Raw genomic sequence first — 12,521 nt, forward strand, 5'->3', positions numbered from 1 at the left:
ATATTTGTAGCAGAGCATACATAGATAATACTCAAAACTACCATTAATCACTCTCTTTCAAGTTGCCAAAGGTTGTCCCTCAAACCAAAAAGCATTCATTTTTATTATTGGTACTTTGAAAGCATTACAAATCAATCTCGTATGGTGAAGAAGAATGACTTTAGTTTATTTTGGTTAACTAATTTAATATAAAATACCTCATACACCTACCAAAAGGTTCCAATCAGACAAATCCAATTAAAATATCCACCACATTTTTTTTATTTATTTTATAAACCTGTAAAACTATATAAAGACAGACATAAAAGGCTACCTAAAGCTAAAAACTTGAATATTAATTGAGAAAGAATTTTCCTTCTTTGTATTTTAAATAAATGGTTTAACATGTTTTTTACTCAACCTTTTAGCTTACAGCTTTCCTTTCATCAAATTTTTTGAAATATAATAACTTATTTATTAGGAAAAAAAAAAAGCATAATTCAAAGTATTAAAACGCCTACTTTTTCTCAGTCTTCACTTTCTCCCTTCAAATCAAAATCACGAGGTCCTTGGACAACATACCAGTTGGTAAACTTTCTCTCTTTTCAAGTTTCTTGCTTTCTAAGTGATGGATTTTATCGCCGATATACGTGTGTGTGTGTGTGTATAATATTTTGTTCCATTTATGCTGATTCAATAGTCTAGTACTGGTTGGCTGAGGTATGGTGTATGGGTTCCTCATGTTTCTTTGTTAGCAGCTCGTAGAGAACATTTTGGTGATGGGTATTGGCCGATTCGAGTGGCTATTCTTTTGAAAGTTTTGTTTAAGACTCATTGGTTTGGTTATCTTGATTGGTTGATGTATAATTCTTCCCCATATGCTTTGTCCATTACCTGTTCGTTTAAATGTCTGAACTCCATGCAGGTTAACTTACACTAGAAGTTCACCATTCCTCGAGCTTGACTCATCAATTTGTTGACATAAAACTGGTTGACCAAGGGAGCCTACGCTTGATTTCCTCATTACATCATAATTAGAGTAGATGACATACTGCAACAGTGAAATTCAAATGGTGTAATTTTTTGAAATCCTCTGTTCTACAAGATGTATTATGCTGCTAAAATTCTTCTTAAGCTGATGAATCTTTTCGTTTATGCAGTTGTTGATTCAAGAAAGAATGGCAACTGGCAGTCTGAAGAACATTTTGGCTGCAGCAGTCACCAATGGAGTGATTGAGGCCAGGGCGAGGATCTTTGGGCATATGCTTAACCCTACCGGGTAGAGATCTCCACACAAGATTTTACGCAAGAAGCTTATTGGTGATAAAGTTGCAGACTGGTACCCGTATGACATCAAGAAAGACGACCCCCTTGTCATGACCCGTCAAGAAGAAGAGTTATGCTTTTTATGTCTTACAGTCCCCTGAGATTCAATTATCAACTGCATAATCCATGGTGGAACTTGTTATTGTTTGTCAGGTGTGCAACACATATGCTTTTTACTTGACTTGAAAAACAAAATAGTATATGCATCAACTAAATTCTGCACCCAATGCCAATTGAGATTTTTTTTATCAAGGCCAAATTTGGATGGGTACATCTGTAATTTTCTTGGATGCAGGATTTTAGCTTTTGGCTGTTTAATTTATATCTCTTTCTTGGGAGGTGAATAGAGATACCGCCAGATAACTCTATGCACTTCCATCAGGTTTATCCAGGTGGAAGTTGTTTTAACTTTATTAGTAGGAGGATGGTACTTACATGGGCTGCCCTACCAAATTTGGGTAATAAATTTGTATAATATCTTTTTTCAGGTGGTTATCCAAGCTTGAAATGTTGAAGCGTCGTGGAAAGGGAGCACCGAAAAAGGGCCAGGGAAGGCATCCTGTCAAGCGTAGCAAATATAGATGATAGCTTGAATATTTGAACTGAATAATTGAGAATCATCTGAATGGAAATGATGGTAGTAACAATTGAATAATTTATAATCCTTTGAATGGAAATGATAGTAATAGGACTACACAATTTCTAGGAGTTATTTGTATGATGATGTTCTTTGGTGTTTATTTTTTATTTATGATGCTCTTTTCCTGCAGTGCTGTTGGGAAACTGCAAACTCCATACAGTTTCTACAATGAATAATAAGTTAAAATGATAAGCCTTCACTGATTCCCTGTCCTTAAACTAGCAAAAACAAGGACGGAAGGCACTTTTTGCTGGCTGATTGTTGGACAGTCAACTTCTTTTTCTTTTTCTTTTTCTTTTTCTTTTTTTTTTCGATGAAGTCTTTTGCTCGGTCGTGAAATGTGTGCGAATGAAATTAATGAATTGTGAGACTCTGAACAGCTGCTTTCAGTTGTTATTGGTATACGAATCACTAAGCATAAGCATCAAATCTGCATGGCTGTGGTCACCTTGCAACAATTCTCACTCTCTCAATATAGCCATTTCATGAAGAAGATCTGTTTGGTACTGTTTTCTCTTTGATTGTGCAGAAGCTGACAGATGTGTTTTCCAGCCAAAATAAGATAAATCTGAATAAGAAAAAGTAGGAGAAGGTGCTACCAGAGGCCAAGGAAGAAAGCTGTGTGTCCTGAAATCAATTTAGAATGAGAACCAAAAAAGAAAAAACTAGAACATAATTTCAGAACTGTGTCGGCTGGAACACAAAACAGTACAAAGGAAGTAGCCTACAGAACAATGCCAAAACAAGGGCTAGCACATAAAAAGAAGCTAAGACTTCTTCAAAATTGATGTAGCTACAAACAAAGATATCATTTGCAATCCTAGAAGCTTGAAGAACATAAACATGAGATCTGATAATCTACAGCAGGATACGAAAAAATTGAGAGCTGAAAAGAGTACAAAACTTAAGAGCTCTCATGTTGCATAATTCCCCTCATTACATTAAAGCCTCAAGAAAAAATAAAGCGAGTACACAAGAAATTTCTAGTTTCCTTTTTTTTTAACTATACAATAAATGTCATGTGAAAATTTATTTCCTGTAATTCTTGTTTTTGCTTCCAGGAAAATGTATGTTTTTTTGCACTAGCACATGGTAGAAAAAACTTGAAAGAATTGATCAAGTTATAGGGCTGAATTTGGTCAAACCTGTTATTACCAATAATCATTGCATGAACAACTTCCATTCCTGAAATGATGGAATCTCCTGACATCTCTTAAAATGATCTCCCTGTCAGTTATCTTTGAAATAAACTTAACGGCAACATGGCAATCGTTACAAACTCTGAGGTTCTTGGAAACTCTAATGGTGGTTCCTGGAGGAGTGTTGAGGATACCAAAGGCTATTGCCAGTTTCTCACTATGTCCACATAGCAAAGTCTCTTTCTCGTCCTCACGAACATTGTGAAGTACACAGGAAGTATCAGGCACATAGCCCTCCGTTCTAATCTTCTCTGTCAGAGTTTCTAGGAATCCATGGACCTGTTCACTTTGAGAGTGTGATCCATCTCCAGCTACAAATTTATGAACCTCATCACCAAACTCAATCCAACTACAACCTGGTTCTTTTCTTACTCCCATTTCCTTCATCTTATTTCGCACACTCATTGCTTTGTCCCAAAGTTGGGCCGATGAGTAGATATTAGAGAGTAGAACATAGTGGCTTGCTACATCAGGCTCCAAGCGAAAGAGATTCTCAGCAGCAATTTCTCCAATTTCTACATTCTGGTGGATCCTACAAGCACCAAGCAAGCTACTCCACGCACCAGCCTTGTCAAATTCAGCAGGCATTGAATTGATGAGTTGATATGCTTCCTCCACTCTACCAGCTCGACCAAGCAAGTCTACGATGCAGGCATAATGATCTGCGGAAGATTCAATACCATGGTCTTTTTTCATTTTGTGGAACAGGTCAAGGCCTTCCTCTACCATCCCTGAGTGACTACAAGCTGCAAAAATTGCAATATAAGTGACTTCATTTGGCTTAACTCCTGCACCAGAACCTCCTGCTACCATATTCCTGAACAATTCTAAGGCTTCCTGTCCTTTTCCATGCATCCCATAAGCCATGATAATAACATTCCAAGTGATCACATTTTTGATAGGCATCTGATCAAACACTCTTCTTGATATGTTCAAGCAACCACATTTTGCGTACATGTCAACTAAAGCACTTCCAACAGCAACATCTAACACCAACATGTTTTTGACAGCATAAGCATGTATCTCCTTGCCCTTCGCTAATGCTGCCAGGGCAGCACAACCAGGAAGGACTGTCATGAGGGTTATTGAGTTAGGTTTAAAAGCAACTTGGGTCATATCCTTATAATATTCATCATTTACATTCCCCTTTCTGTCTAAACATTGCATCTCATGTAGCAAAAGAAATGCATCATCATGGCTCTCAGAAATAGCATAACCTGTAAGCATTGTGTTCCATGACACTATATCTCTAACATTCATGCCATCAAATATGAACTCCGAAATTTCTACCTTGCCCATCCTAGCGTACATATCCATTAATGCATTTTGAACGAACCTGTCCCCATCCAAACCTCTCTTTATCACATACCCATGTATCACTTCTTTCTTAGGGAATCTTTCACAACGCACGCAAGCAGGCACAATGCTCGCTATTGTAGTTGCATTTGCACAAAACCTACCTACCTCTTCCATCTCAATGAAGAGCATCAATGCTTCTTCATCATATTCATTTTGTGCATAACCAGTGATCATGGCATTAAAGAGACCAATTTTTCTATCCAAGATACTATCAAAAACTTGGCGGCCACTTTCAACCTGTCTGCAATTGCAATACATGTCAACCAAAGCACTACCAACATAAGAATTCTCAATTAAAATGTCCTTTCTCAAGGCATAAGCATGAATTTCTTTTCCTAAATCTAACTTCTCCAACTGCGAGCAGGCAGGGAGCACGCTAGCTATTGTGACACCATCTGGTTTAATCCCCTGAGAAACCATGGAGCCCAAGAATGACAATGCTTCTTTAAACTGTTCACACTGAGATAATGAACTCAACATCGTGTTCCATGAAACTAAATCACGCTCTTCAAACAGCTCAAATAAAGCTTTAGCATCATCATCTCTTCCTAGTTTAGCATACATAGCCATCAAAGCATTGTTGGTAAATGTCTTGCAATCACCCGTTCTCAAACTATAGGCATGGACTTGCTTCCCTAGCTTAAGACCATTACGGAGACCAATATTTGAACAAGCTAGCGCCATACTCACCAAAGTAAACGAGCTAGGCGCAACATTGTCATCTAGCATCAATCTAAATGTATCTAAAGCAAGCCCCCACTCTTCAATCCTACACAAAGCGGCAATCATCGAATTCCAAGAAACTTGGTCTCTCTCAACTATTTTATCAAATACCTTATAAACATCTACCACGTCTCCACATTTACTGTACATATTCACAAGGGTATTGGCCACAGTAACAGACTTGTATCCATACCCAAATTTGAAAACATGAGCATGAATCTGTCTCCCTAAATCGAGGTCATGAAGAGCCGTCACAGCTTTGAGGACAGCAGGGAAGGCAAAGTTATCGGGTGGAACACCCGAAAGAATCATGTCAACATAGACTAAAACGGCTTCGTGGAATAGATTGGAGTTGGTTTTGGAGCGAATGGACTCAATCCATGAAGGGTGAGAGCGGGAGTGGGAAATGGGTGTCGGAGATAGAGCAGTGACAGAGGTTGAAGGTTGAGAAGATTGGCAGGGAATATGATTGGGTTTCTGGAAAGAAGAAAGAAGAGGAGGTGAGGAAGAGGGAAGAGAGAGAAGGAAGTGAGATTGAGCAGAAGAACACATTTGGTAGGTTGGTATTATGGTTGATGGAAGATTTGTTCCTCCGTGTTATGGCGGTTACGGCGGCGCTGTACGTATTGGAATTGTAAAGTAATATATATATATATTATATATATATGCGTGTGTGTGTGTGTGATAAAATAATTATGTATAATTATAAATATATATTTATATCGAGAACATATATTGTAATCAAATCCATAATCTTCGCCATGGAATCTTGAATTGTGATAAACATTTTCGTTACTCTGATTAATTATGTCTCAATCCTATCCACCTCTATAAACATTTACATATACTAAACCCATCAAAAACATCAATAATTTCCTGTCTGTAGGGAATCTGGTGGAGCAAAAATCAATGGGCTTAAAAATCATAAACCAGTAAAGCTATTAGAATTCATAGTAGATGTCTTTAACTTGAGATGAGAACATGAATCTTCCCAAGCACCATCTTAATCATCACAGTAACCATTATAAATGCAATGATGCTACTCGATGCACTAGTAATGGATGTATTGTAATTTAGTGAGTCTCATGTAGTTGTTAAGATTTTTATATTTTCTTTTTGTTTAATTATTGGATTATATACATATATATGTGTATATATTGTGTTTTATCATGAAAAAATCACCATTATTTTCAATTAGGAATTAAAATGGATTATTTTTTATTTTAATAACACCTAAGCAATATATATATATATATATATATGTTTTGGAAGAAAAAAAAAAGCATGCATTATTAAATTAGCTATTGGTTTTTGTGTATTCATATACATATACCATTATCAGTAGTATATGATTGATTATATATAACTTACGCATTACTTTAAAAAAAAAAAAACTCAAATACACGTTCCTAACTAAATATCTTTGGGACCATATTAACAAATAGGTCTAATATACATACAAATCACATATTTATAGATTCCTCATCCCTCATTTATGTACACATATACAAAGCCTGTATATAAACTCCAAGCACAGATAGTTAAATCCTTCACGTACCTCATATTTTCTTTTCTCTTCAATATGTTTTTACTTTTGCTTTTAAAATATCATAAGATTCTCACATGCCTCATTTTTACGCTCCACATATACATACATTTTTTTTAGCATGCCTCATATTTATGTGCGTATGTACAATTTTAATATACTCTCTCTCTCAATATATATATATATATATGTATATATATATTTAGTCCAAACGAAGATCTATAAATCTTTTACGTTTCTTTTAAAATCTCACATATCATACTAGTTTTACTTTAAAATATCAGAATATTCTCATATATTTTGTATTTTTGCTCCACACACACACACGTATATCTGAACCTTATATGCTCCACATGTATTGGCTAGTTAAAGCATTCACATTTTTTAAGAATCTGATGTATCATACTACTTTTACTTTTAAAATATTATAATATTCTTACATATCTTATATATTTATGTGTATATATCCTTTTAGAATATTCTTGCCTATTTATTACACTAATTTTCTTTTGTCAATTTCTCAAAATTCTTCCTGCAGATTACTTTAATATTTTTTAATTTTCAAAGCACCAATTTATTATCCTTTGTATGATACAAAATATTCACATAATAACCAAAAAAAAAAAAAAAAAAAAAAAGACTTAACAGTCCAAAAGAAAAATAGGGTAGTTTTTGTTCCAGTGCAGACAGGGGGAGATCATATTGAACCAAACAATATTTGGTCTGGCTCTCAATTCATGCCGTAGGAAACCAGAAAAATAAGTTTATTTTAATTCGGTTCAGGTCTGAAAAAAATATATACATTTTTAAATTTTTAAAAAATTAAAAATGAAAACTTAAAATTTGAAAAGTATACATAAAATTATACTTATTTTGGTCTCAATTGGACCGAATCAGAAAATATTAATCAGATCTAGTCTGAATCGAAATTAAAATAGTTCAGTCATTTCTCTTATATAATATTTAGGATTATCTTCTTTATTATTTTTAACATTTCTAAGTTTATTTTCGAGCAATCTAACATTTGAGCTCACGATAACAAATCTCATATTTGATCATTTCCATAAGTGAAATGAAGATTTTTTATGCATTAAAATAATAAACTCAGTGGTTAGAAGTTAGAGCAAATCTCAACTCCACAGTGCTGTTATTCAAAATATTGTTTCTAATGACTAAAGGAGTGAGATTCACTGAAGCATCATTGATGTCTCATATAACTAAGCTTTTTTCAATTATTTAGTTATATTGATTTAACATTTTCAGTACAACAAGAACAAACATAACAATCTTGTAAGTTTGCATAATGTATAAAATCATTGATGGTCCACATTAATGTAGCTTGCATGTTAAATTTTTCCTGTTTTGAGTGTTAATTCTTTATCCATGTTGATTTAATTCTTTTATAATAAAATATATATGTTTCATAGATAAATAAAGTGAATAGTTACATGAGATCAACACAACTAATTAAGTACTACTCATAAATTTAAAAGCATCGTAACCATTAGTTGCTAATCTAAGTTTTGCGTTACTAAAATTTAAATAAAATACTCCGATGTTGAGAATCAAAAGCCTTCCATATTTTACTATCCATGTGATGTCTTGACATGTCATTTTTTGTTCAACCATCTTTGTGTCATCTCAAAGATGAAGCACTTAGAAGATATGGACACCATTTGCAACTTTGGTATCAAGAGAAAATAGTATCAAATTTAGCGGATAATTATTTTTCTCCATTCATTAGTTGCATCGTCATTACAAGAATTATCATTATTATTTTCTAACCACTTGGAAGTTCCACACTCACTACATGATTCTTCATTTTCAATCTCATTCTTAGGACAAGCCATATATAACCAAAAAAAAAAAAAGGGCTGTGGATTTTCCCCTTTTTTAGTAAATTTATTATTATTAATATATAAAATATGTGTTATATATAAAATATATGCAATAGTAACAACATAAATGTAGATGATTAATACAGGTGCAATACTATAATGCCTAAATTAATTTAATTTTAGATCAAATTAATTATAAATATAATTTTTTAATTTTAATTTAAAGTAAAAATAAATAAAAAAAATTTGACGGATGATGAAATTGAAAATAATTTTGAAAAAAAAAACAGTGAAAATTTGAGTTCTGAAAGATTTTTGAAAGAAAAATCGAAAATCCCGAGTCAAAATATAATTTAGAAATATTTTGCCACGTAGGATGCCCAGTCAACAGCCCCGACGAACCAAAACGCGCCACGTGGTAACGGACGCTGACACGGTGCCACGCGGGAGGCCACTCGAGCGATCCACGTGCTCGTAATCAAACGACCCATATCCGTTCCTGCGCGCACGAACGGCCTGGATGCGTTTCCCCCCCAAACACGATCGGACGACCATATTTAAACGAGATCAGACGGTTCAGATTAGATCGCAATCAGACGGTCCAGATTAGATTGCGATGAACGGTCAAGATTCACTTCCTATTTAATCGCGATTAGACGGTTTAGATCAAATACGATGGACGGTCAAGATTAAATTAGGACGGATATAAATAACCCTATTCACACCAAATTCTAACCCTAACCGCTGGACGCCCTCGCCGAAGAAGAAGACCCAATTGCTGGAAAGGAGAGTCGCCGCCACTTGCCGCCGCATCGGAGCCTTTTCTGATCGCCAAAAGAGGTAAAAATTTTCTCCTTTTCTTGGAATTCAATTTTAAACACTTTATGGCCAAATCGGAGTAAAATAACTGGTCGATTGGCCGGAAACTGCGGGCAGAGCCCGGTGGCGCTGTTCTAGGAAATTTCACAAGACGCCTTTGATGAAACCCTTTCCGATTCCCATTCGGCGTAATTTTTTCACTATTGTGATCAATATTTCCTTCTCTACAGGTTGATCAGAGCAAAACACCCAACCGCAATGTGAGCTGGAGGAGTCACTGCACCGGAGAGCCCCCCCCCCCCCCCCTTCCGCCAGTGAATTTCTATTTTTGTGTTTTTTCGGCCAACTAAGACCACTTGAGATGTTTTCTCGTAGGAATCAATGCAAAATCGGCTGAACTCAGTTGAAAACGGCTGAAAACAGCTGACCTGTGGCGGACTACCGCCACAAGCGGCGGCACCGTCGCTGGAGCACGGGGAAGCCACCGTGCCGGAATTCCAGAATTGACCAAAATTGGACCATGAGGCTGATTTTGAGTATTTTTGGGACATTTGTAGGTACTTATAGCGTGTTTTGATTCCCAAAAAAAAATTCAGGAGAACTACGGACCGTCAGTAAGCGCAATCAACAGTTTAGCCTTTCGGGTATCAAATTGAGTAAGAATCCATCACCCTATCCTTTGTTATAGAATTGAAGTTTAATTTTAAATAATATGGTATTTCGTGAAACTTAAAAAATATGTATAATTAATTACGGGTTACTAATGGAGTTAGAACTAGAAATTATTATCTGTTAATTTTTATTGATTTATTTTACAGTTTAAATGCATAATAGTATCTGATTTATCGATTTTATGGTTTGAATACATGTATTGCTGCCTTACGTGACTATTGTTAAATTAAAAAACTGAGATATGATTGCATTCCCCGATGTATGTTTGTTTGTTTATGTGATTACGGTTGATTTGAAAAATAGAGACTAGAGAAAAACAGAAAAATTGTGTGATTAAGTCAATGGATGAAATGGTAGTCTTACTCGATATCTTGAGAAATGGTGGACGGATCAGGTACAATAGGAAACCCTACCGTGAAAGTTGTCTCATACCGGATGGGGTATCGAGACTTGATAATTTAGCACTCATACCGAATGGGGTATGGGGACGGCTCTTTAATTGATAATGTTGATAATGTTCACGCATAGCAAGAACATCCCTATGAACCCCATGGATACTAGTAGACCGATAAAAGGAAAGGTTGTTGTTTGATTTATTGAATATGGATTTATAATGTGTGCCTGTTACCAATTGCATATAAAATCATGATAAGTGCTATGTTGTCTCTATATGTTGCTTTTATAAATCTTGCTGTGGTAAGTGGATAGAAAATGATTTTATTATTAAAAAATGTATTTGTTTAATTAAGTGCTCCATTAGTTGTTTTGATTTTCTACCAACCTTCATTTCTGTGTCGGTGAGTAGTGTGATATTCTTACTGGGCTCGTGTACCTCATTTCTTATTTAACTATTTCAGATCAAGATGACCAGGATCCAGAGCCCGATCCACAAGAGGGTTGCAAGTAGGATACCAGCTTTATTTATTTTCTGTTAATTTACTTACTTTTTTGTATTTCCTTCGAAAGATTAATTTCCATAGCACTATTTGAGACTTTAAGTTTATGTGTAAGGAATATAAATCTTAACTATTTATTTCGTTTCCGCACTTAAGTTATAATTTATTTTTTTGGACATTTCGGGGTCGTTACAATTGGTATCAAAGTCGCGTTCCTCGGACCTATTCCTTACACAAAACCCTTAGGAAACACCAAAAATAATGAATTGTCACTCAACCATTCCTTGTGAAATATAGGTACAGATAGATGAGAAGAGCAAGACCCCCACTAAACTGAGCAGCCCGGGAGAGTTCGCTTAAAGAGGATGTTGGCCGATTATTTGAGATGATGGAGAGACTCATTGCTATCCAGCAGGCTCGGGAGGAAAGGTGGGAGCTACCTAACCATCCCCCGCTGTCATAAGTTGAGCCACCCCTGCAGCGGGAGGATATTGAGCCACCTTGATATGATCGTGCTTCTCTACAGTACCACCCGACACCACCGTAGTATGATCCGGTGCCCCAGCTACTGCATCACCTGACACTACCACAGTACAATCCGGTGTCTCCACCGTATCATCAAGTACCACTGCATGGTCATCTAGTCCATCCTCAGCCCAGCCAATCCCTCATCTACAGGACCCAGCTTCTCTCATGATGGACCCAAGCTACATAGAAATGTATAAAAAACTAAATCCTTCTACTTTTGCAGGGGGTCATTCTTTAAAGAGGTCGATTTCTTGTTATCTGAGATAGAGAAAGCCTTCAAGACCCTCAGGGTGATCCCCAAACCAAAGGTCATCCTTACTACCTACATACTGGTGAGAGAAGGCAACTTAAGCGGACTATCCTGCCCTTTCCAATCACTTGGGAAAAGTTCATGATGGCCTTTTATGCAGAGTATCTCCCAGAGCATCTCTGACATCTGAAGGAGATAGAGTTTGTACACTTAGTCCAAGGGAACATGACTGTATCAGAATATACTCGCAAGTTCCTAGAGTTAGGTCGATATTCTCCTGAGAGCATAATAGATGAAGGTACTCCATCCTAAGATAAGACAGAGTTGTTTATGCTCGAGCTCAGTAGTTATTTGGCTGTTCTGGCCAAGGCACAGTTAGCGGAGAAGAGCCATCGTACCTTTTCTCAAACAGCAAGGAACCTCAGGTCCTCAGCCCCACAACGCAGACCAGCACCTACTGCACCTGTTCAATAAAATAAGAGAACCGGGACAATGACTCAGGCTCCCCCTCTAGTTCCAGCAGTAGGACGCGTCAAGATCTGTCAACATTGTCGTAAAGATCATGGGGACCGGCCCTGCTATCACCTCAACAACATCTACCGTATATGTGGTAGCATCCAACATTATGTAAGGGAGTGCCCGAGGAACTAGAACTAGACCAAACCTCCTATTCAGGGCAGGGCTTACAATCTCACTCAGCAAGATGCAAAAGCCAACCCGGATGTGGTACAGGGCAAACCCAAGAA

The 12,521-nt window shown here is 36.4% G+C and overlaps 1 protein-coding gene and 1 long non-coding RNA gene across 3 annotated transcripts; one reads left to right on the forward strand and one right to left on the reverse strand.

Moving 5' to 3' along the window:
• The first annotated feature begins 331 nt into the window (after positions 1-331).
• LOC110817436 (uncharacterized) lies at positions 332-2,013 on the forward strand. Its single transcript, XR_002540194.2, has 4 exons — positions 332-567; positions 905-1,052; positions 1,140-1,458; positions 1,794-2,013. It is a non-coding gene; the product is annotated as an uncharacterized LOC110817436 (long non-coding RNA).
• A 51-nt stretch (positions 2,014-2,064) lies between these two features.
• Positions 2,065-5,871, reverse strand: OTP84 (Tetratricopeptide repeat (TPR)-like superfamily protein). 2 transcript variants are annotated; one of them, XM_022045868.2, is made up of 2 exons: positions 3,101-5,871; positions 2,065-2,572 (listed from the first exon to the last, which is right to left on the reverse strand). In XM_022045868.2, exons 1-2 carry the CDS (start codon positions 5,776-5,778, stop codon positions 2,407-2,409), a joined length of 2,844 nt encoding a protein of 947 aa, XP_021901560.2. In that variant the 5' UTR covers positions 5,779-5,871; the 3' UTR covers positions 2,065-2,406. The 2 variants fall into 2 exon arrangements, with proteins under 2 accessions (XP_021901560.2, XP_088069812.1); XM_088213686.1 differs by having other exon boundaries at positions 2,444-2,572; positions 3,091-5,870.
• Between the last annotated feature and the right edge of the window lie 6,650 nt (positions 5,872-12,521).

Source organism: Carica papaya, chromosome 2 (assembly GCF_054855325.1).
Source record: "Carica papaya isolate Zhongbai chromosome 2, ASM5485532v1, whole genome shotgun sequence".
In the NCBI taxonomy this organism is placed as follows: Eukaryota; Viridiplantae; Streptophyta; class Magnoliopsida; order Brassicales; family Caricaceae; genus Carica; species Carica papaya.

Bases quoted from the DNA above. Each gene is read 5' to 3' on its own strand.
- OTP84 (XM_022045868.2), bottom strand. From the start codon at position 5,778: ATGTGTTCTTCTGCTCAATCTCACTTCCTTCTCTCTCTTCCCTCTTCC. The intron at 2,573-3,100 runs GTAATAACAGGT...AATTGATTTCAG, and splicing joins TGTTCATGCAATGATTATTG to GACACACAGCTTTCTTCCTT.